This window comes from Orcinus orca, chromosome 9 (genome assembly GCF_937001465.1).
Source record: "Orcinus orca chromosome 9, mOrcOrc1.1, whole genome shotgun sequence".
In the NCBI taxonomy this organism is placed as follows: domain Eukaryota; kingdom Metazoa; phylum Chordata; class Mammalia; order Artiodactyla; family Delphinidae; genus Orcinus; species Orcinus orca.
The window spans coordinates 57611228-57637463 of NC_064567.1; the positions used below are offsets into that span (position 1 = coordinate 57611228).

A 26236-nucleotide genomic window follows, 5' to 3' on the forward strand; every position below is an offset into this window, starting at 1 on the left:
ATATTTTTTGAAAATTTAGTCCATGTGGAGAGTTGCTACAAATACCTTTTAATCTCTTATATTTCAAATCTATTCTTATTTGTATTAAATTATCACAACGCTTAGCCACTTTACAGACAGCTCAACTAAAGCAGATTAAGAGTTGGGAGTAGCACCCACATGGCTTTTAGACCTTTGCATGTCTTGAATTATCTTTGTAAACAGATTGAACAATATTTGTGGAGAATTGCGTGTCATCTTTCAAAGGTAAATGTCCTATCTGTCCTTTTTCTTTATAGGGCCCACAGGGTATTCGAGGTGATAAGGGAGAGCCTGGTGATAAGGGGCCCAGAGGTCTTCCTGGCTTAAAGGGACACAATGGATTGCAGGGTCTTCCTGGTCTTGCTGTAAGTACAATGTGGACATCCAGCATGTACACAGATCTTAAAGTCCTTCAACACAGAATGAACTTCCTCACAATTTCACTGCTATTGTTCTAAAATGTCCTACATCATATTCACTTCCCGTTCTCTAACTCCATAGCTCAGAGGTAATGCTATTTCATCCCAACATGAAAAGGTGAGGGTTAGGGGAGACAGAAATATACGTATATTAAAATCTCCTGGCAACAATGTCCTTCAACCCCACTTAAAATAAATACAATCAGAGGAATGACTAATATTGCACTTCTGAAGTGGCTTGTAGAAAAAAATAACTGAATATAATAGACATAATGAGAGAAAAGAGCCCCATTTTACATTTTCAATTTTCTCAATCCAGAGTCCATTGAAACTAAAGTTTTCCATTCAGTTTTTTGAAATCTGTGTATCGACACATGTTCTGAAAGTGTGATTTTCCTATTCTCTCTTTAAAGGGTCATCATGGCGATCAAGGTGCTCCTGGCACTGTGGGTCCTGCTGGTCCTAGGGTAGGTCAACTAAGAGACGTTTATCTCTGAAAGGAGCCTATGGCAGGCAGTGAGCCCCAGACCTCTTCTCCCTTCTGGGGTTTTTGCTGGCTCACACAGACTTGGTTTCCTTCTTCCCTAGGGCCCTTCTGGTCCTTCTGGCCCTTCTGGCAAGGATGGTCGCACTGGACATCCTGGTGCAGTCGGACCTGCTGGCATTCGTGGCTCTCAGGGTAGCCAAGGTCCTTCTGTAAGTATGATTTAGGGAAATAATAAAGGGCATCACTGACCTAAGGGAATATCTTCTTTAGACTAAACCAAGACAATTACAACAACACATTAAAGTAGTCCCCCATTTCTGTATGTTTTCTAAAATATATAAAAATTGTCTGTATGCAATGAGCTCTATAAACCCATCCCTGCAAGTATGCCTGGGAGCAAGTTGTTATTTACATGAACTTGATTCTTTTTTACTTATTAGAACATGCTTTTGTGTGAATCTCGACGGAAAACCTGCTCTCATTCTCTCTCACTGTAACCAAATACAAAGCCTCCTCTTTCTTACTTACACTCTGCAGGGCCCTCCTGGTCCTCCTGGCCCTCCTGGCCCTCCTGGCCCCAGTGGTGGTGGTTATGACTTCGGTTTTGATGGAGACTTCTACAGGGCTGACCAGCCTCGCTCACCACCATCTCTCAGACCCAAGGATTATGAAGTTGATGCTACTCTGAAATCTCTCAACAACCAGATTGAGACTCTTCTTACTCCAGAAGGCTCTAGGAAGAACCCAGCGCGCACATGCCGTGACTTGAGACTCAGCCACCCAGAATGGAGCAGTGGTAAGTTGAGATGTCCAACCAGAATGACCCTTCTCACAAGTTAGGCTTTTCAAAATCAGTTCCCACTGATATTTAGAGGAAAAAGGTATCTGGGTAAAAACTGCATTATGTGAAATCATACCCACTTAATAAAACATTTTCTTCTCCCAACCAGCACCCATTTTCAAGATTGTCTTGATATCTGTTTTTGCCCTTTTCATGGTATTATGTACCCTGATTTGATTTTCATGGAGAGGAGAGGAGGAACTGTCTAATTTAGAAAATAGCCACCCTCTTCCTGTTAATGTGGAGTAGACAATATAACAGTACAATCAGAACTGTTACTTATGGGAATCAGAATCTTTGACTAGTAATTATTAGAACCTATATGCTACTCAATGAGAGGTTTTATGATCTGGGTCTTGTTTTTTCTAAAAGGTTACTACTGGGTTGACCCTAACCAAGGATGTACTATGGATGCTATCAAAGTATACTGTGATTTCTCTACTGGCGAAACCTGCATCCGGGCTCAGCCTGAAAACATCCCAGTCAAGAACTGGTACAGAAGTTCCAAGGCCAAGAAGCACGTCTGGGTAGGAGAAACTATCAATGGTGGTACCCAGGTAAGGAATCCTACAAACATTCCTTCTCCTACTAAATAATATCTTGTTCGGATTATTCGTTTTTTAATTATCTACATTTTAGCCCTTTACCAAAATGGGCTTTTTAAAAGAACCTGCTCTGTTCTTGGGTTTGGTTATATCCTAGATTGCACATTAAAGATGGATTGATTAGACATATCCATATAATTCAAAAATAATTATTCAAATGTGACTTAATTGATAATCGCTGGAGAAACTGACTAATGTCATTAAGTGTGAAGGAGTACTGGCCAGCATGTAGTCCAGTACTCATGCCACATGTATTTTCAAGATATGAGCTTTTCTGAATTTCTAATTAAAAGTTTTCATCAACTTTATTGGTGGGAATTATAGAAAACTAAAGGGGTCTGAATCTCTAGATCCTTGCTCTCTTATTTTAAAAAAAGAAACACGTATATATGTGTGTGTGTGCGTGTGCGTGTGTGTGTGTGTGTGTGTGTGTGTGTGTGTGTGTGTGTATCTGGGCTTTATCTGAAACAGGTCCCTTTTTGAGATGACTTGCCTCAGCTTGGTAGTTCTTATGTTCCTTCTAGGTAGCTTATATTTCAAAGACAAGTGAATTGAGTTTCCTTTAAAAGTACAAGTTCAGATCTGAGTCCATTATTCCTCTCTATACCAGACTGTTTTTTTAAATTTGACTCTTAGTATCTGAGTCCTTCTTCATTTAACTGGAATGCCCATCTTATTCTCTGTAGTTTGAATATAATGTTGAAGGAGTAACTACCAAGGAAATGGCTACCCAACTTGCCTTCATGCGCCTGCTGGCCAACCATGCCTCTCAAAACATCACCTACCATTGCAAGAACAGCATTGCATACATGGATGAGGAGACTGGCAACCTGAAAAAGGCTGTCATTCTGCAAGGATCCAATGATGTTGAACTTGTTGCTGAGGGCAACAGCAGATTCACTTACACTGTTCTTGTAGATGGCTGCTCTGTAAGTAATAGTGAAGTATGGGAATAACATTTATTTGGGAAGTGGGATAGTGGAGCATAGACCATTAAATGAACAGATGAATGAGAGACCAAACTTATTTGATTTCTCTTTCATAAATGTATTTGTTTAAATTCAGATGGTAAATTCAGAATATTCTTATCAGATCTTGCCTTCTGAAATTTTCTGAAATACTGAAATATATACTCTGTTCCATGTATTAGTTATTTGTCTTCTAACATGAGTTTCTTAAATGATGATGTATACCCATAACTTAAAATTACTTGAGGTTAAAAGGGCCCAAACTGTAATTTATAGTTATATGTATTTTATTTTATTTATTAGTATGACCTATATTTAATTTTTCTTTATGCCTTCTCTATAATATACTATAAATTGAAGAAAATTTAAATTCACTAATAGTAGTACTGCATAGCCACCCTACCACACACATCCTGAAAAGATACTGTAGAAATAAGCCGCTTGGAATATGCATTGGAACGTTTTTTTTTATAAAATTAGACTGGTAGGAAACCTCTCCCTGTAAAGACAGCCCTGATGCTACTGTTTCAAAGATACACTTGTTGATCTGAGACACACATCTTCAGAAGGACATAAGCCAAAAAGTGGTTATTATAATATCTAGTATATAATATTATATAACATATAATTATATATAAATATTATCTAATATATTATATAATTATATATAAATATATGTTCTGTATAATTATATATTATATAATACAATTGTATGCAATATATAATTATATAATATTATACAAGATGGTTAGGTTCCGTAATAGTGCTGCTTTATGTATATTTTTCTTCTCTTTTTAAACAGAAAAAGATAAATGAATGGAGAAAGACAATCATTGAATATAAAACAAATAAGCCATCTCGCCTGCCCATCCTTGATATTGCACCTTTGGACATCGGTGGCGCTGACCAAGAAATCAGATTGAACATTGGCCCAGTCTGTTTCAAATAAATGAACTCAACCTAAATTAAAGAAAAAGGAAATCTGAAAAATTTCTCTCTTGGCCATTTCTTTTTCTTCTTTCTTAACTGAAAGCTGAATCCTTCCATTTCTTCTGCACATCTACTTGCTTAAATTGTGGGCAAAAGAGAAGAAGAAGGATTGATCAGAGCATTGTGCAATACGATTTAATTAATTCCCTTTCCCTTTCCCCCTCTCCAAAAATCTGGAATTTTTTTTTTCAACAGTCTTAAACTTGTTGTGGAAAATGTCAACCTTTGTAAGAAAACCAAAATAAAAATTGAAAAATAAAAACCATGAACATTTGCACCACTTGTGGCTTTTGAATATCTTCCACAGAGGGAAGTTTAAAACCCAAACTTCCAAAGGTGTAAACTACCTCAAAACACTTTCCTGTGAGTGTGATCCACACCATTAGGTGCTGACCTAGACAGAGTTGAGCTGAGGTATCTGTTTTTTGTTCAAAATACAAAGGTGCTAACTAATAGTATTTCAGATACTTGAAGAATGTTGATGGTGCTAGGAGAATTTGAGAAGAAATACTCCTCTGTGTTGAGTTATATTGTGTATTTTTTTTTCATTTGATTTAACATCAGTACTTTACATCTTATTCCCGAATAAAAGTAAGTGGATCGTTTGCCCAACATTGTCCTCTTCTTTAAATTCAGCATTTGTTCTTTGCCAGTCTCATTTTCATCCTCTCCCATGGTTCCAAAGAAGCCTTGTTTCTCGGACAAGCAGAAAAATTAAATTGTACCTATTTTGTATATGTGAGATGTTTAAATAAATTGTGCAAAAAATGAAATAAAGCATGTTTGGTTTTCCAAAGAAAATATTGAGTAGAATTCCTTGCTTCAATGCTCTTTGCAGTATAAATATGGATTATAGCATCTCTAACCAGCCATTAGACCAAGTATTTCTCATTAGATAGGAACTATGCAAAAAGGGCAGTTTGGTATGGTAGAAAGAGCGGAGAACAAGAACCCTGGAGATCTGAGCTCCAATTCTGGCTCAGCTCCTTCTGGCTAAATGACCTTGAGTGCTTTACCTTTCTGAGTTTCAGTTTATCTATAACATGGGGAAGATTCCTTCTCTGAACTGTTAAACATTTGCCCTACTCAAAATACATAATACCTAAGCAACGTGGCAATTGTTGACCTAAGTTTATTCTAAGTAGAGGTCCATAGAACTTTTTGGTTTATTATCCATTAAGCACTTTGAAACAGTGGCTGAAAGTTGGTCTATGCACAATTAATACTATTAACTAAAACAGTTTCAAATATTCAGTAAAAATGCCATACACTTAAATCTGATGCAACTGAGTACAATGCCTGTTAAGAGGTAATGTGTGTGCTGTCAATCAGCACAGACAGTTGTGGATAATAGTACCACGAACACCTACCTGTCAAATCAAGTTCATTTTCCCCCCTGCACCTTTCAATGACATCTTTAATACACTTAAACATAGTAATGTGTCAAGTATAATCTTAAGATTCATTTAGAGCTTATTTCCTGTTGCAGAACATAATTGTGATTGTAATATTTGCCTCCTGTTATAAGTCATCTCGAGATTCAATTAGTTTTTAAAGCAAAAGACTGAACATGATAAAAATCTAAAATTAACTCTAAAAAAGTTAGCAAGGTCTGCTAACCAAATGGTAACTTCAAATTGTGGTCCTTCCACCACTAAATCAGAACACTAGAATGCTTATTAAAATGCAGATTCCCAATCCTCAACCACCAAATTAAGATTTAGTAAGGAATCAGTATCCTTTTAAGCACCTTGAAAAATTCTGACATGCACCAATTGGGAAACCACTGGATAAGGTGATTTCAACAATCCTTTGTAGTTTTAACATTTTATGTCTGGCAAGAACGAATCAATATACCTAACCAAGCAACATAAAACTGAACCTCTGGGATCAGAGTACTAGTACTCCCCACAAATTACTAATTGAAACAGCCAAGACAAACTTACATAATAACCAGTTAGAAATCTCTGGATAAAGCATATGCTATGCCCTCAGGCTCGCAGTACAAGAACAAACCATAAAGTTGATAAAGTTGGTATAAGGAAGGGAGAAAGAGAAGGAAGAAAACCAACATTTATTGAGTACCAACTACGAGCCAAAACTATGCTACATGTTAGTAATGACTTTTGTCAAACTGTATCCAAATAGGCAGATTTCCTAAGCAAGCAGTCACTTAATAATCATTTAATCATCCTTATGAGATAGTATAGGAAAATAGTTAAATAATGATATATCTGATAGATAACAATAAGGAAATAAATGATAGAATATCTAATAAATACTAATGAGGAAAAAATAATGATATATCTAACAGATAATAATAGGAAAATAGTGAAATAAATTTTTGTATCTCAATAACATTTACGAGGATAATTAAACAAAAGAAAAAATGTAATAGAATGTTACAATCTTTAAAATATAATATTCAAGCACACTGTCATTAAAAATATTTTAAATGCAATGTAAAAATACTGAGTAGGTACATTTATGTAGTAATGATAGAAATGATTTTTATGTCTTAATTATCCAAATCTGCTATAATGTAGTTATATTACTTTTATCATTTACAACAAATTTACTCTTAAAATATCATGAAAAGAAATAAGCAGTCACAAGTGAAAACAATCCTGGTTGAGGAGTGACCAACTCCAGGGGAAGGGTGGTCACCCTCCTGCCCACCCACTTTCTGAAAGAGAAGGAAAATCCTAACCTAAGAGTCATCATTCACCGTGTCCCAGCCACTCTGGGGGACACTGGGGAGGGGTGTACAAAGCCATACCAGGCAGCAGCATCCTCAGGGATCTCGCAGCTCAATTGCAGAGAGAGAATAAAATAATGCCTGAACACAATTTTAAACGAAGTGTCCTCTGAGGATAGCAGAGGACACTATTAATTAACGAGATGGAATCCCAGGAAATTGACCTTAGCCTCATGCAGTAACAGTGATATTTGGATTGAGCTGGCCAGCTCTTGCCAGAGATCTCATATCACCTTCTAGCCTTCTGTCTGGCTAAATGTTTCTTTTCCAGAAGCCACATATTAGAACAGTCTGGTACTTACCAAGACAGGAGGTCCACTGTTAGTGTTTCCAGGGCCTGGGCAATGTCCTGAAGGCTTGGCCTTTGAACGGCAGGTCCCCTCTTCAGAGGCTAATCACCAGACTCAAGGGAACCTCCTCACATCTCCCGACCCTTGGTCATGTGAAGGTCAGCTGCCTCTAACTTGTGTTACTGTGAGAGGGAAGAAGATTGCACATGAGAGAGTTGAAGGAGCTAGGTAGCCAAGATGAGGGGAAGAGATATTAATGAAGTCTGGTAAAAAGGGTCATTTAAAATTCTAAAGTCAATACAGCTAATGCACTGGCAAAGAGCAAAGACACCTGAGCAATGCTGAACACATTTATTATGTTTAATGCCAAAAGACTTTTTTATGCTATTCCACTTAATATCACTGAAAAGGAAGTTCAGAAATTGGATTATATGTAAGAAAAGTTGGAAATGTCATTTTGGGTCAGAACAACAATCCATCTAGATACTTTGCCTTTGACAGTGGCACCAGGGGAAATTTGGGAGAAACAGTGGTTGGCACTTCCCATGAAGCCAGCCTCAAAACTCCCATTTAATAACCCATTGTAAATCTTTTTTGTACATAGATGTATCTAAACCCTTCCAGAGCCCTCTATCTGTTTTGAAATATGTTGGTATTACAGTACCAACAGGAGAGAGCTAATGCTCAATTGTTAGCTCAGCTTCCTGGCCCTCTGATCAAGGAGCTAAATATGTTTTCTATCCCTGTGCCTGGATCAGCCAGGGATTCAACAACTCAGTGGCCTGGGGGGAGCACCAGTAACTGCAACAATGGGGCCATAGACAGCCCATAATGATTGACTTATCCCTGCAGTTCAATGAAATGAGCATATAATTTGTGGTCGGCAGCCAAGGTTATGCGCACCAGCTCCACCACCGACTAGCCACGGGCCCTTGGGAAAGTCTCTTAAGTTTTCTGAGAATTTGGTTAACATACCTGCTCTCAAGAGATTTCCATCAGCATACCTACTGTGCCTATCTCACAGAACCACTGGGAGGACTAAGTGGGGCATATGTGAAAGTGCTTAATGAAGTGTAGGCAAATGTTACCTGTCATCATTAGGTCTAAAACTTCCAGTCACTTGTAATCTCCTCTTGATTTAAGTTCCTATCCCTGGCCCTCCAGTTTAGGGAGAGGAGAGACTAGAATTTAAATTTAATTAGCACCATTCTCGAACTGGTAGTCTACCAATTTTGAGTTGTGCCTCCCTATCAGTAAAAATGTGAGCTCTTACAACTAATTTTGTTAATCTATTTATATGTAAATGTTATATGTGTACTGTTGCACTAATGTATTATGTGCAATATAAAACCTACATGGAAAAAAATGTTCAAAGACAGAAAATAAATACAAATAGAAAATTCCACACTCCATTGGATCATTTGGCACACACCTTGGCATGTATCACCTACCCACCCCCATTTCAGAGACTATTGCTCTAAACAGGACTCATGGTGGGCTCCAGGGGAGAACAGGACATCAGTGAACTCCTGAAATAGAGTGCTAAATTTTGTGTGTGTGTGCATATTTATTGGAAAAGGGTCCACAACTTTCTTCAGCTAAGCCAAGGGGTACATGACCAAAAAAGATGTTATAAACCAATAACCAAAAGAAGTACTACTCACTTCATTAAACCTGGACTTTTCTGAACTAGACTTTCATAGCTCATCTTGGGTCTCATACTCAACACGCTGCTTCTCCTATCCTAAGACCCAAGAGAATGAACCAACAATGGCCCAAATTAAAATAGAGGTTTGTCATTCATTCTTTCACTTCGCTGCTATAGACCTCTATCCTATGCTTTAACAAGTCTTCGCACATGCTTTATGACCCAGCCTTATACTCTGCAACATCAAAATGCACCTGTCCACAGAACTTCTTCAAATGAGAACAAAGTCAATAATGGAGATCAATTAATGAGTTATTCCTTTTAGGTAAAATATACAAATGTAAGTTATATATTTTTTTTTGAAAAAAAGAAGTTTTAACCTAAAAGGGATTAAAAATCTGGGCACTATTAGAGGTTGTAAGGACAGTAATAGGAACATGTTTTTCAGGGACCCTCAAATCACCTCTTAGAACCAAAATGTCTCCTCTTCATCTGGCTGCTCCCAAGCAGAGCTATTATTCTGAGTCCAAGGTGTAAGAGTAATCTTGGCCAGAATTAGCAATCCTAATGGATGCTAGAAAGGTATCTTTAAAACTACAATTCACTACATATTTAAAGATGTACTTTATTATTACTAATCATAAACACTAAATGTACTTTTCTGCTAAAGTAAATATTTTTCTGCTGCAGCATTGCTGTTGGTGTCCACTGAATAATTAACCATAAACAGCATGGAAAAAAAACAGAAACGATTTTTTTTTTCATGGAATCTATTAATGCCAGGCAGGATAAGAACACTTACTCACAAACCACTGTGCTGAGTGGATGGCCTTTCTCTCCCTACTGGATGTCACTTCAAGTTCACTGCTCCCCCTGCTGACTGGATAATAGAACACCCCAGTCCTTTAACACTGCCACATGCACAACATCAGAGAATGAAAACTCGGATTTAGGAGGAGAAAATAGAACAGTTTCCTGTGCTTATTTCCTGTCTGCCCCAGACACACAGCCTTCTCTCCAGATGGTGGAGAGATAGTGTCCATAGTGGTCTACCTCATGTCCTCAATGCTCCCTTTTTTTAACTTACCCTCTCTAATCCACCCTTAATATCTCTCTCATAGAGCTAATAAATGGAAGTCCCAAGGAGAAAAACATAAAGCTCAAAAGGAGAATGGCCTTTTGGGTGAGCAGTGCTGCCCAATGCTGCAAATGTTGCCCCCAAATACCGTGAGTAATCCTTCAGGATTTAAGCAAGAGGTTTTAAGGATTATATGGAACAGAGAGAAGAGGATGTGCCAGAAAGAACAGGAGCTTAGTAAGCCGAGCTATCTGGATTTAAATCCTGTCTCCACCATTTCATCATCCATAAAATGGTGATAACGATGGCACTACCCATCGGACTGTTAGGATCGGAAGCAGGAATGCATAGCAGCTTGTGAGATTGGTGTAGAGAAAGTACCCAGCACCACTGTTATCATTATCCCTACAAGGCTGGATCTTCGTGAAAGCCCCCCCGCCTTTTCTTTGAATTTTATTTTATTTATATTTTTATACAGCAGGTTCTTATTAGTTATCCATTTTATACATATTAGTGTATAAATGTCAATCCCAATCTCCCAATTCAACACACCACCACCAGCCCCCGCCACTTTCCCCCCTTGGTGTCCATACGTTTGTTCTCTACATCTGTGTCTCAGTTTCTGCCCTGAAAACTGGTTCATCTGTACCATTCTCCTAGGTTCCACATATATGCGTTAATATATGATATTTGTTTTTCTCTTTCTGACTTACTTCACTCTGTATGACAGTCTCTAAATCCATGCACGTCTCTACAAATGACCCAATTTCGCTCCTTTTTATGGCTGAGTAATATTCTACTGTATATGTGTACCACATCTTCTTTATCCATTCGTCTGTCAAGGGGCATTGATGGGTGGCATTGGGTTCCCTCCCTGTTGGTTGTTTGGCCTGAGGCGACCCAACACTGGAACCTACCTGGGCTCTTTGGTGGGGCTAATGGTGAACTCCAGGAGGGCTCACGCCAAGGAGTACTTCCCAGAACTTATGCCGCCAGTGTCCTTGTCCTCACAGTGAGACACTGCCAGCCCCCGCCTCTGCAGGAGACTCTCCATCACTAGGAGGTAGGTCTGGTTCAGTCTCCTATGGGGTCATTGCTCCTTCCCCTGGGTCCTGATGCACACACTACTTTGTGTGTGCCCTCCAAGAGTGGAGTCTCTGTTTCCCCCAGTCCTGTCGAAGTCCTGCAATCAAATCCCGTTAGCCTTCAACGTCTGATTCTCTAGGAATTCCTCCCCCCATTTCCAGACCCCCAGGTTGGTAAGCCTGACGTGGAGCTCAAAACCTTCACTCCAGCGGGTGGACTTCTGTGGCATAAGTGTTCTCCAGTTTGTGAGTCACCCACCCAGCAGTTACTGGATTTGATTTTACTGTGATTGCACCCCTCCTACCATCTCACTGTGGCTTCTCCTTTGTCTTTGGATGTGGGGTATCTTTTTTGGTGAGTTCCAGTGTCTTCCTGTGGATGATTGTTCAGCAGTTTGTTGTGATTCCGGTGCTCTCACAACAGGGAGTGAATGCACCTCCTTCTATTCCACCATCTTGAACCAAATCCTTCCCTGAAAACCTTTAACTACATTGCTAAGAAAAGTAATCACCTTTCTACAGGTACTATCTTCTCTGACAGCAGTGGCCTAAAACGGCAACACGTCTACAATTCAACTACTACACTTCAATTTTTTCTACCACAAATAGATTCTAGCAAACTTCCAAACCCTCACAACTTTTGGTGAATACTTCTCCACAATCCAATTTTTTAAAGTACTTTTATTAAAAGCTTGAAAATCTTTTCAATTTTTTACAACAACAACAAAATAATAATAATTTCACTCTGACAGTTAAAAAAATAAAAGAAGTAAAATTTCTGACAAATAGAACAAACTTGCATTTAATTGGTCTCTGCCCTATGCCATTAGGTTCTTCCAATTTTTGAGAGAAAGTTTCTGAGCATAGAAATGGCCCTTTTGCTCATTCGGAAGCCAGCTTTTCTACACAAATCGGCTATAACTCATACATATTGAATTATCCAAACTTCTGACACTTAATTTTCACAAGTTGATTTTCTAAAACTTTGTCTCGCAGTGGAAATCCTAACTCAAGAGTTATCAGCACAAGAGATGATCATAATTATTAAATTCATGTCCTCAGGGAAATTTCTTGGCCTATATCAATTTACTCAAGGGTTTTAACATCATTAAATCACCTATTATTGCCAGTGCTTTGAATGTCTATATGAGTAATATTATAAGTGGATCCACTTCAAGGAAACATAAAAGAAGCTCTGATTATAGCTATTTCCAACATGGTTTTTCTATCACTGATTATAAGCCTCCTTTCCTTTATAATACAGAAGTCTAAAATAATTTCAAAAACTTTATCAATTTAACTAAATTAAACTTTCCATCTACTACTTTGCTCATCATGATATGTTCCTAATCAAAAAAGGTAAAAAGACCTTGTTCAGATAACATCTAGAAAATTGCCCATTTAACCATTTTTCTGGATTATTCACAACAGATATTTACTTTTACTTATTGCTGGGCATGCTATGAAAATAGAGTGAACTTATGGTCAATCTGAAGTGCCGTATGTTTTCTTAGATTTTCTTCAACTAAAATATTACAATAAACACTCACCTTGCCATCATAAATTATAAAAAAGAGCCGTGCTTTTCTTCTCTCAAGCTTGGGAAGGCTATCTATCAAACAGAGTACAAAGTCCACTAAATCCTTTGAACCTTTGAAGAGAGAAAGACAAATCAATGCCAAAACTGATGTGCCTTCTCACCAATACACAAATTAAAGTGTGTATTTTATAAGATTTATAGGGTAACTGAGCTCTTTTTATTATCATTTCTGCTAGGTATCTGTCAAGTGAGTCTAATTCAGTAAAATAAATTGATACGTTGGGAGAAATCTCTAGTCTCCATTCTAGGTTGGGGAAAGAAACATGCAGACAGTTTAGTCACCCTATACCACTTGTATTATGATTTAATTGGTCTGAAATATTGTTTTAAAACTCCCTTGGTGATTATAATATGCAGCCAGTCATGAGAAAAATTGTACTAGACTAAAGCCACAGTAAAATCACTGGTAAAGTTGGAAGTATGTGAATATGTGCCTTTTTCTAGGAAGAAAGTGTACAATACTTCTCAAAGTTCTTCCAGACCACACATAATATCTACCTAATCAGAACTGCTGGGGGTGGAGCCAAGGCATCTGGTATTTTCAATGAGTAGTGAGGTGATTCTCATGTACTCCCAAAGTTTGGGCACCATTGGTTTATTGCTGTCATCATATTATTGACATATTCTTGGATGATTCTGTGCCCCTTTCCCCAAAAACTATTAGGACCACAGCTCTAAAATCATGGGCTCTCTAAGCTGCTTTAAATGAGAACATGTAATGGCTCATTGAACACATGAGCAGTTAATTTGGGAACAGTTGCAGCATTATAAATGTGCTTACTTATTGCAAACCCAATTAATCCAGTCAGGAGGAATGTTAATTACAAAGGAGTTTGGAAATTAGCATGAGTGCTTGACTAAATGCCTATATTTTGACCTATTATATTGTCTGTCTGGTAATTTATTTAAAAAGTAATTCCATAGGGGCTTTCCTGGTGGCGCAGTGGTTGAGAGTCCGCCTGCCGATGCAGGGGACACGGGTTCGTGCCCCGGTCCGGGAAGATCCCACATGCCGTGGAGCGGCTGGGCCCGTGAGCCATGGCCGCTGAGCCTGCGCGTCCGGAGCCTGTGCTCCACAACGGGAGAGGCCACAACAGTGAGAGGCCCGCATACCGCAAAAAAATAATAATAATAATAATTCCATAGGAGGTCTCATGTATATATGTGCATATATCTCACATTCCAGGACTGATTTTGTAATCTTGGAAATACCCTAATTATGAAAATCCACAGCTTTAGAGGTGGCTACTCTGGTATTTCAAATAGCATTATTGAAATCTATACCAGAGGATATGTTAATTAGCATAAAGGATGTTAAAAATAAATTTTCATTGTTGACAAAATGGTCTTGAAGCTATTTTGACTAGCTAATAAACATTTAATATTAACAAAATTTGGTCTAAGCCTTACTCTGCTTATAACATAACACTTAATAGCAAGATTGTCAAGAAAAGACAAATAGTCCAATCTATTTTCAACCACCAGAGGCTACCTATATTTACCCCAAACTCTTGAATCACTAAACTGGCTTAGATCAGTTCACATAATGACTCCCCCCCAAAACTGAGAAATGGCACAAGATGGCCAAGAAAACAACACATAAAGCAAAGCTGTATTTAATTTATTAAAAAAATAGAATAATGCACAAGACAATAACTGTATTTCTCTAGGAGCAGTGGAATATCAATCCAAACAAATCCAGATATAGCAGAAAGCAATCGGAAGGCTTCCAAAGCTGCCAAGAAACTCTCTCCTAATTTGGGAACAGCCAAGATTTACTAGGTCTGTGTGCTTTTATGGCCCCTCCCCCTTGGACATAATTTAAAAGATAGAGGCAGAGGCTTAGCCAAGGTGGGCCATTCCACTCCTCTCCTCTGAGGATTTAAAACTTGGAGTGGAGAATGACAGAGACTGACAGCCACTGAAGTTGAGGCATGCTAATGACAATACTCCAGAGACAACTATGTACTTCTGCTGATGAGGTCCCAGAGCTGTACTAGTGTGGGGTTGTTCTTTGAATTATGAAATAATCCAGTATCCTTCCACAAACTTTCTTTTTTGCTTAAGTTAGAGAAAATTGGTTTCTGTTATGTAAAACAAACAAACCAAAAAACCAGTTTTGATTAACACACCTAGTAAAAAGAATACGGTAAAAATGGGGGAATATGGGACAATCTTACTTATTCTAAGTAGATACTTAGAGTTAATAGAAATAAGAATCAAACATTTGAATGGTTTTAGAAAGTATCCAGAGAAAGAACACTGTTGGAATACAATTCTCTAAGGGTTTATGGTGTTTCTGCAAAATGTCTTGCAAAAGCACTGACTATCTTTGTTTTGGACTATCTTTTCAAGGATGCTTATATAGTGATAGTGAACAGCCTTGGAAGACAGAGGTAGTGTCTCCCTCCAGAGTGGAGGGCAAGTTACTATCCAGTATAATAAAGATGTTTTCCTACAGGGCAAATGTCAGGCAGGTTTGCTTAAAAGATTTGGGTTCCCTATGCTTGGTGTTCCTCAGTTGTGACACATTCATCAAGTTGCCCTGCATGCCCCCATGGGACTTGGGGTCAAGAGGACCAGAAGTAAACATAAAAATCATGTTGCTTGCCTTGCCATGAGTAATAAAGTCCTTTGTCTCTGACCCAGAAGTCACACGTCTTCTGCCAGCATCTATTAAACCGTGGCAGGCTCACATTGTAGCCTTAAAGGAGAGAAAATTTCAGACCCTTCACAATTCTTGACAAACATTTCAAAGAAGAATTCATATCATAATGAAGGTGCATCAGTTCTGTATTCCCGTATTTCAAGTTGCCTAGCAACTAGTTGGTCACCATTGATCTGACAATCTGCAGTAATGAAAGACCATGCTATGTAGAAAAGTGTGATTGAACTATATGCTTCTAGATGACAGAGATTGTCGATTCATCTCTGTATCTCCTTTACCACCTAGCCCAATACCTAATACAGACTGCATGCTCAATGATTTTATGTTGAACAAATTATTAAATGAAAGAATTATTGACTATTAAAATAACTCTGCTGGGCTATGTATAGAGCTGTAGTAAATAAGATAGTTTTAAATCTGTATAATAGGTACTTTTCCTCAGAATCATTCTGTTTCTTCAGGTTCACTTAAATGTAAATAATAGAGGTCCACTCAAGGAAGTTTAAGAGACAGGGTGATGCATAGAGGAATAAGAGCAGGAAAGGTAAACAGCTCTGCTGAAACTGGAGCTGGAATGTGGCTGTTTAAGGTAGCTTTAGAGATCTCAGGAGCAGGAATTTGTGACTCTTTTCTCTACAGCTCCACCACTAATCTGGCTCATTCATATTCTGCATGTTTGTCCTTTCAGATCTGCTATTAATTGGCAATCTTTTTTTAAAAAACTTGCTATTCTAATTCCCTAGGGAGACATTCCAGTGCAGTTCATATATCCCTTGGCAGCCTATTAACTTGTGACCTTTGAGTAGACATCCCATCAACTATGCTCTTTAAAGTCATGTGGTATAACAGGTGACCACCTAGGCACCAGAAGCCATGGGTGGGGCAATTTTTAAAGGGGGTGAGCGCATGAAAGGCCATTCTACTTGAACGTATGTTGCCTATCTATCCTTCTCACCCTCTTCCTATCACTTCTTTCTCTTGAAAAATATGTATATTATATTTCATGTGGTTTGAGTATTATTTTTAATACTAAGTGTTCTTACATATTAGTTTTTATTTAAAAATGCTTACACCAGAAACCTTGTGAGAGAGGGGACAAAGAATGTGAGTTAAAAAATAAACGACTAAAGGTCATTAAACATGCAAAAAGACTGTTCAATTCCTCTAGCAATTAAAGAAATAAAAAGTGAAACCTCACCTGGTCTATGGCTAGGCTTCTTTTGAAAATAATAATGTTTTAGCCAAAAGATCAGCCTCATATATAGTTGACATGATATACACAGTGATATATATAGTGACATGATATGACTATGACATATATAGTCTCATATATAAATTGGTACAAAATTTCTGGAGAGCAGTTTATTAGTATGTATCAAAAGCCTTAAAAATGTTTACACTTGACAAGTCATTATTCTACATCTAGGAATGTATCCTAGGAAATGAATCCTTGATTTTTCTAAAGATTTTTGGACAAGGAGAGTCCACATGAAGAGTTTCTCATAAAGCTGTGAGACCCTGGTTTTCTTTCTACTGTGCAAGTCAGAGCAACGCACAGCTATCCTCCAATGCAGCTGTTCAGAGCAACCTAAGCTTTGAAGGAGAGCTATGCCAGTCTGAAGGACAAGCACATGAATCACAGACGTCTTTGAGAAATGCCATGTCCTTCTTCATCTGAAGAATGAAGCCAACAGAAAGAACTGGAACACTGCAGCTCTCAAAAAAGCCACAGCAAATACACTCTTTGAACTGGCTCATGTGACTAAGCGCTAATCCAATCCTCTGAACAGGAGGTGTCATGGCAAGAAGCCTCCACAATACCAAAGATTGTATTTAAAATGTATGTTTTATTGCCCCCTCTTCCATTGGAGGCAATCTCCAATTGACTATTGTAAAGTCACATTCCCCTAGCTTCTATATCTCACCAGCATGAAAGTGTTAAAAATGCCTGAAGGAAAGACACTACAACAGCAGTAGGTACATGTGCAAAAATAATGACTGACCATCACATCATATCTTGGGTGCAACAGTCATCATAGCCTTATTTACAGCAAAACATTGGAAAGTAATCAAATATCTAAAAAATAGTGGATTGGCTAAAGTAGATATGGCACATCCATATAATGGATTGCATTGCAGTTATTTAAAATGTTCTCAAAGAATACTTAATGATATGAGAAAAAATGAATAACCATATACTAAAACAAGTAGATTACAGTGAAGTTGCATCTCATACAGGAGATAGGTTTTAAATCAGCACATGATAAAAAAAATCTCATGTGGTTAAGACTACCCTTGAAAATCTCCAGTTTGGACACCAAATACTATAACTTCAACACAGTTTTTCTTTTTAGTATCAGAATAGATAATTGTTTCTGCGATTGAGCATCAAAGCAGTTGGCTTAAGTTTTGACCACATTGTAGAAAAATGTGTATTTTTACCATTAGAATCATAGTCAGTGTAGCAAGATGCACATACTATAAGAGACAGAGAAATTGAGAATGAATGAGGAAATAGCAAATTCCTATCCCCTATCTCATGCTTATTCCAGGGCATACACTCATGAACAAAATGAACAGGAAATTTAAAAAATCTATTTAAATTGTTCTCTCTCTCACACAGGCAGACTAAAATTCACATAAGTTAAAAGTAGTGGGACTTCCCTGGTGGCACAGTGGTTAAGACTCCGCACTCCCAATGCAAGGGGACCCGGGTTCGATCCCTGGTCAGGGAACTAGACCCCACATGCATGTCGCAACTAAGAGTTCACATGCCACAACTAAGGAGCCCGCAAGCTGCAACTAAGGAGCCTGCCTGCCGCAACTAAGACCTGGTGCAACCAAATAAATAAATAAATACTTTTTTAAAAAGTAGTGACTATCTACATAAATCATTATATAAGTCCAAGTTTGTTTAAAATTTTTCATTTTATAAAGACATGCATAAAAAATCCAGAAAGGATATATGTAAACATCTTAATAGCCATCACCCTTAATGAGACCTGAGTATTGTCAGGTTTCTTTCCTTTCTCTTTCTGAATTTTTCAAAAAAATGTAAATGAATATTTAATATTTCCATTATCAGAAGAAAACTGATTATTTTTAAATGATACTCAAAAAACATAGATGATGTCTTTAAAACTAAGCCTTATTTTATTACAAATGCTTAACAATATGTAGTTTTTGGTGTGCAATTTCTGTATCCAAAGAACAAGGATTTGGTTAAACAAACTACTGCTAAACATGACAGAAACAGAAGAACACATTTATAATTCAGGAATTTCAATCAACAAACAGAATTCTATTAGTTCACCTCAGTAAAGCAGTGCTATTAGGGACTATTGAACAGAACTATACAACAGCCTCCTATGTTGAACTGGACATTCAAACGTACCTGTCAAAAGAAAAGAAGGGTTCTATCTAGACATGGATTATATAAATATTCATAGTCTACAGTAAATTACCTTAGGAGGTGCCTTCTGAGCTTCCATAAATTCCTATCCTTTATGCGTTTCCCTAAAATATCATTAAAACACCTATTACAGCAATACTTTCTCTCCTTCATTCATAAAAGATGCATAGATGCACTCATGTAATAAAGGAAATTTCTCACTGAAACACATATATCACTCTAGTAAGGCTGTTTCAGTGACTGAAAAAAATAAATGACTCATATGATAAGGATTTAAAAGACAGGTCAATTAAAATAGTTCTTTGATTACGTAAAATTACTGGTGGTTGATCCATTGTGTCAGATGTGAAATGAGATCAAACAGTAAGTTTTAAATTCTCAACATTAAATTGAATTAATAAATTGAGCAAAGACATGGTTCAAGTAGGATTGAAAGGTTCTGCTAAAACCAGACTGTTAGATACATTAGCAACACAGCTACAAAGACCGAATATCTTATCAGAAAGCAGTATAGGCTGTGGAAAATTAATAGATAGTGCTAGACCCCATCTTGGTGTAAAATTACATGGAAGGGATTAGGAAGTGAGGGGAAGGTAATTAAGTAGAAAGAACAGCCGGAAAGAATTGAAAAGCGAAAGATCAGATGGTCTGAGTTTGAACCCCTCACCATCTGCTGGCAATCATCAAAATTTATTTGATCTTATTGTGTATTTACTTTGTAAAAGAGAATAAAACTTCATTCTAATGAATGAATAGGTGAGATGCAAGGCAAATGCCTATTATAACAGAGCTCATTATTATGGCAAGCAAAATCATTACCATTGAAACATAACAAATACAATTAATGCAATTTAATTGTTCCATCTTTGTCCACATCCCTGACATCAGCATCATAAAAAGGTTCTTATGTTTTCCTGGCTTTCTGTGATTTAGTCAGAGGGCTTTGTCTGCAATTTTACTGTCATTGTTTATTGTATGTCTGTCCATACAATTTGCTCTTGTAAAATTTCTGAGTGACTGCATGTATCCATTAGGAAAGTAGGTCAACCAGCCACTTAGTTTCCCCTTCTAATCGACATCGGCACCTGTCATTTCAGTATCAGTTAAGAATGTTACTATCTACCCAGTTACATAAAGAAGAAAACTCAATTCTTTCCTCGGCTTTACCTCTGGCCCCTGTATTCACTCAACAACAAAATCCTTCTAAATGTTTTTCCTACATGCTTTACCATTTAAATATTTTGGTGCTTCCTCCACTCTTTTTCACCTGTGCTGCAACCTTTCACTTCAGGCTTTCATGGTCTTTCACCTTAACTACTACCTGTCTTTTTTCCTGTCCCCCTCAAATCCATCTTCCATCACACAGAGAAAATACAAATCTGACCTTTCAATTCCCTGTTAAAAGATTTCTGTTTTCACAGTACTTACAGGATAAAGTCAAAAGGCATCTGTGTGGTCTATGAAACCCTTAACCACAGTGTCCCCTGACAATTTTACTTCTCTAGCTCTTCTCTCCCATTTCACAGTTTATACCCTTCAGCAAAACCAGAGTGAGTAATTTATAAAGCAACTGCTAATAAATAATTAAGCAATTTTTAGTATAATCAATGTATGACATGCCTCAGGGACAAGTATTTTCATTCATTCTTTAGGCCTGTGCCATGCATTACTATTTTAAAATTAGCTGCTAGGGTTTTAGAGTGAGAGCCTTGCAAGTAAGGCAGAACAGACTACACAGCCAGCTGTCACACAGGAGCATCTGTGTAAAAGGTCTCCATACAGCTCAGCGAGACTAGCAGATACATCATCGTACACCTGGACATATATTAGTATTGCCTGCCAGTCAGGTAGTGTGCAGCTACACAGGAGAGCTGTATATTTTCCTATATTAAAAAATGATTGAGACAGTGTTTTCCTTTGTCTGTATCATCTTTCATGTACCTAGCAACACACTTTTAGGATGCCGGATATTTGAAAGTTTTATCAGAAAAGCATGGCTGCATCAAATCAAGGGTTTAATTTAGTTCTGAAGTTGCTTGAGGAAAATAAATTGATGTGAGGTTTTTAATTTTAAAGTTACATTTGCATTGCGGATAGACTATTTAACAGTTCACATAATCAATAAAATTACTGCTGAAGCCAAGCTTGTGTTAATGAGATATTCTAATATCTGGGTAAGTGGTTTCCCTCTGAAAAGTCATATCATGTTTGCTTGTTTGTTTAAGTTTGTTAAACATAAGAAGCTACCTTCTTCTGATGAAATAATAGTTGAATGTCTCCACAAAGTAGTCAGCTCCTTGCACATGATGTTAATTTCCTTTTAGGGACTAACATATCTTGGTAAGTGGAAATATTCTACCCCCTTCCCCACACGCTCCCACCTTAGAAAAGAATGTGCAGATCCAAATTTGTGCAAACTTGTTTAAAATGCTGATTCATTACTATGCCAAATGCCAGTGAAGAGATATTTTTAAATGTCTTGGGTATTCTATACACCTATAAATGGATGAAATAAACATTGAGCCAGTAAAATGTGAACACTCTGAATTTTTTAAATATTAAATTTTCTTTTTAGAAAGAAAAGATAAGAGTTGTATGTATTTTTTATAGTACAGCACACTTTTTTACTATATACTTTTAAGAGCTCTACTGAGGTAAAATCAATACAAAATAAACGGCACATACTTAAAGAAAACAAATCAATGTACATATTTGATATGTATGTATTATAATACTTTACTGTTTCTAGTTAAAAAATTAGAAATGAATGAAGAAGGAAACTATCAGCTATATCCATTGTACTATAGATAATCACAATTAAAACTTTAGGACATGCCCTTCCACGTTTTCAAAAATCTATTCATATACATGTATGAATAAAATAGATACAGGCTTCTACTTCAATCAATTTGGGAACAAACTACTTATACTGCACATAGTTTTTCATCTTTTAAACTAAAGTTTTCATGAATATTTTCCACATCAATAAATATCTTCCTAAAGATTACATATATATGTGCATATATATATGAAATGTACATTTTTGTTTATCAGTAGTAAAATTATTACAAAATGAATGATGAAGACAATAATCACCTTTAACTAGGAAATACAATCATAGAAATAACCATACAAATAATTGTGTGGTTACACTATTACACTCTCAAATAATTTTAATCTACATGTATGAATTATGAATATACATATAACATATTTTTATCTTTATTAAAATAGTAATAAAACTACATGTATTATTTTGTACCCTAATTTTAAAGGAATTTTATACATTTGCAATTTTTTTGTTTTAAAAAATTTAAAAATACAGAAGTGAATGAAGAAGGAAATTACCACCAATAATTCTGGTAGTATAGATAATCACTATTAAAACTTTGGAATAACATCCTTCTGGAGAGATAGATATAGATAAAATTGTGTTCTTACTTAAACCTTATTTGTAATCTAAATTCTATATGAGCATTTTTCCGTGTTATTAAACATCCTTTTAAGGAATAATTTTAAATAGCAGAATAGTTTTATAATATGGAGTACTTTTGTCTGTATCATCTTTCATGTACCTAGCAACACACTTTTAACATGCCAGATATTTGAAAGCTTTATCAGAAAGGGAAACATCTATCAGAAAACACTGAGTACTACAACATCTTTTAAATCTTGGCCATTTTATAGCTAAATTTTTCAGTTTTAAAAACATGTATAGTTCTTTGATTAGTAATGAGGTTAATTTTCTTTTCAAATGCTCATAGGCCTTTTTTTTAAAGTCTTATTTATTTTGTCAGTTCTATACACTATAAATATTTTTCCCAGTTTATCATTTGCTTTTCTGTATTTATACACAGAAGTTTCCAATATTTTCCTTTATAATTTTTTCTTTTGCTTTTTTGCTTAGCCTAAATATTAATTTATATGTTTTTAATTTAAAATTTTATTTCATTGTATATTTTTAATTTTTCACATCTGGAATGTATTTGGTAAATGATGTAAGGTAACCAAGCATCCTTGCACATGAATTTGAAATGGCATCTTTATCTCATAATAAATTCTTATGTATGCATTTGAATTTAAAATGTGTGCTAGTGGAGTGATGAAAGCTGCAGTTCAATCTCCAGGCTTTTGTTCCTTTTGTATCTTTTTAGTTAAATGTGGCATTGATTTAGGGTAGTGCTTTTTTTTTAAACACTATAGAGTGCTGTTATAAGACTTACATTTCGATTTATATACAAACATATAGTTATTTTTCCTCTTCAGATTTATATTTTCTTTTAAAGCAATACAAGCTTTCTGTAGAAAAAAAATGTTACTAAATAAAAGTGTAAAGAAGCAACAAAAATTATTTTAATCCCTCTTAATCTTAGTACTCAACAGCAACCACTGATAACACTTAGGCATATTTAATTCTAAGATTTTTTTTCTCTCTTCTCCCCTTTGTAGGGGCTATGAGAGATGTACATAAAGATTTTTAAATGGTTTCAAAATGATGATCTTTTAAAATTTTTCCAGTAGAGCTTTAAAGTGTTCCATAATAATAAAATTCTTTATTCTTCTAGTAAAGTTTAAAATATATTTTTTTAAACCTAAAAATGTAAATTCATACTCTAGAAACAGAAAACAAATAAGTTTTCCTAAATTACTCATTAAAATGGAAATTCTCTATTTCACCAGCGGGTGGCAATCTCAACATATACACAGTTTAGTATTTTCAACAGAACTGTTTGATGCAAAGGGAAAAACTACCTAAAATGTCTGACAACCGTAACTCCAGCAGCTGTTTCTCGCCCTTTAGTTGTGATTAAAAAAAGAAAATGAGAAACCTGCAGGACTAATCACAAGTGAGAACATTACACAACATGGAACAAAATTACCTTGGCTTAATGTCAGCTCAGTGAAAATAAAAGCTATGTGTTAAAATATTATTCCTCATGTGCTCCCAAAGAACACAGTGTTTTAAATATTTCCAGATAGGACTAAGAGTTTATATCAAACAAATGTCCTACAATTACATGAATTGCAGCTATTGCTAAAAAACAAAACAGTATGAAAAGTAATGGAGGATATAACTGTGATGGGAAAACAGCAAGTTTGAATTGTTAGCAAAACATCCAAAACACACAGCTGAGCCACCATTATAGTTAAAGGCAGTCAGGATAGTAGAAAGCTTGCAAGGGCAGGAAAATCCACATGGGGAAATACTTGCAAATAACAGTCTGAAATTGCACTTATCTCCAATTTTAGAAACAAAAATGAACATAAAATCAAAGTAATTGGTTTCTAAGTGCAAAATTCAGTAATCCCAAACATCGGATCATGAGAAAAAGCAGTTTTGGGCGCTTTCACTGATAGTTTTGATCCACGTATTTATACACTCAGTCTCCAAACCAAATATAGTATAAATATGGCAAATTTTTTATTTTATAGAAAACACCATGGTCTTTTGCACTGGTAATTTAAAATAAATTTAATAGCAAAATCATTTGAGAGAGAGACAGAGAGTGAATCCTCAAAGCATAGGGCAGTCTAAAATTGAGGGTAGGATTAGCAGCACAGTTGTAGAGTTGATCTTCAAACCAAGTACATGCTCTGAGACAGAGCTCTGAATCCACTCTGTTCAACCCAGTTCCCTCTGAACCCCCCTCGGCTATCTACAGTTTGTTAGTTCCCATTTTCTACCTGTTTCTATTCCACTGCTCTAGAGCCTACTAAGACTAGGGGACAAGGCATGGTGAGAGTTTGACTCAGGATTCAACAATGCTGAAGCCCTCTGGCAAACTGGTAGGCACTCCCTCAGGGAGCTCATAAAGACTTAGGAACCTCTAGGGAGAACTATTTGGGAAAAAATAAATGGCAAGGACAATAAAACTGACTTAGAAACAAAGTCATAGTAGCTTCAAGAGTAAGGGCTTCTAAAATGGGTGACTCTTGATGGTAACTACCCCCAATTCAACCTCAGGAACTCATATTAAAACTTGACTATAAATGAAAATCTAAAAACGGCCATCCTCTCCAATAGCACCTAATATCAAGAAAGGAGACATTCTCATCCACTGCACCATCCATTCCTTTCAACCATTCCTCATATAGTGTAAGGTTTCTAGACTCTTCTCTACTTGCTTCTTGTTATCAGTGTCATTCTCAGGATGTAGATTCCCATAATTAAACCCAATATTCTAGCAATGAGGAACAAAGCAGGGCTTCTATAAGCTAGGCACCTTTTCTCCATTAATAGGGTACCACAGTCCTTTAGCTTTTTTAGTATTGACCTAGAACATTGAGTAAATATTTATTAGAGATCAGTTTAATGCAAACAGCACTAAAATAGGCAATCTGCTCTCTTAAACGCTGTGAGCCATAGTCAGCAATCTAAGGGGGATTAAAGTTACTCAATAGATGGTGATAGATGAATTAATGCATGATCAAGTGCCAAAATGGGCATTGCAGATTCCAAGAGCTTTAGTAGTTATGAGTCAAGGAGTAGTTTCGGCAGACAGGACTTAACAGCTCACATTCATTGAGTATTTATTTAGTGCCAGGCTCTGTTCCATGTCCTTAGTATGATTTCATTTAATCCTCACATCAACCCTATGAGTTAGATACTATTATTATCTCCATTTCACAAGCAAGGAAACTAAGGCTTAGAGATGTTAAGTAATTTATCCAAAAGTACACGTTAGTAATTGGGAAGATCTGGTTCTTAAACCTAGATAACATGACTCCATTCTGCTATGCCTTCTCCCTACACAGCTGTTGCACCTTTGGTTTCTCAGTCATGCCCAAAAAAATCAAAGGTGTCTCATTTAGCTTAGTTCATGGTGGCTGCTTTCTGATCTTCAGGGACTTATACTTCTACGCTCCCTTTTTTATGTGAAAACAGGCAAACTGGCTGTAATGAAACAGCCTGAATCTTTGTCACATCTGAGTCCGCTGCATTCATGAGGATCCAGCCCACACTGACAGGTTAGGGCTCCACGAAAATGAGCAGCATAAACATCAAAATAACCCATAACAGGGCTTTCCTGGTGGCGCAGTGGTTGAGGGTCCGCCTGCCGATGCAGGGGACGTGGGTTCGTGCCCAGGTCCGGGAAGATCCCACATGCCGCGGAGCGACTGGGCCCGTGAGCCATGGCCGCTGAGCCTGCGCGTCCGGAGCCTGTGCTCCACAACGGGAGAGGCCACAACAGTGAGAGGCCCTCATACCGAAAAAAAAAAAAAAAAAAACCATAACAGAAGATTTATGAAAAGTGTTGATATTATGATCCACTTCTGACTTGGGGATAGTAACACAGATAATTCAAACTATTTACATCTTTTTCACTCAAATAACAAGCAAGACAGAATGCAAATTGTGGGTAAT

At 36.7% G+C, this 26236-nt stretch overlaps 1 protein-coding gene and 1 long non-coding RNA gene across 2 annotated transcripts in view; one reads left to right on the plus strand and one right to left on the minus strand.

The window, feature by feature from the left end:
* Positions 1 to 4608, plus strand: part of COL1A2 (collagen type I alpha 2 chain) — a 35525-nt gene extending 30917 nt beyond the window's left edge. The window contains exons 46-52 of the mRNA XM_004265587.4: positions 279 to 386; positions 854 to 907; positions 1029 to 1136; positions 1465 to 1723; positions 2141 to 2325; positions 3060 to 3302; positions 4144 to 4608. Of these exons, the coding sequence (XP_004265635.1) occupies positions 279 to 386; positions 854 to 907; positions 1029 to 1136; positions 1465 to 1723; positions 2141 to 2325; positions 3060 to 3302; positions 4144 to 4290 (1104 nt within the window). The 3' untranslated portion in view covers positions 4291 to 4608. The remainder of the gene's footprint in view (positions 1 to 278; positions 387 to 853; positions 908 to 1028; positions 1137 to 1464; positions 1724 to 2140; positions 2326 to 3059; positions 3303 to 4143) is intronic.
* A 2629-nt stretch (positions 4609 to 7237) lies between these two features.
* The window catches only part of LOC117199831 (uncharacterized), a 64140-nt gene continuing 45141 nt past the window's right edge, over positions 7238 to 26236 (minus strand). Inside the window, exon 3 of the long non-coding RNA XR_004481164.2 lies at positions 7238 to 7561. This is a non-coding gene — a long non-coding RNA (uncharacterized LOC117199831). The remainder of the gene's footprint in view (positions 7562 to 26236) is intronic.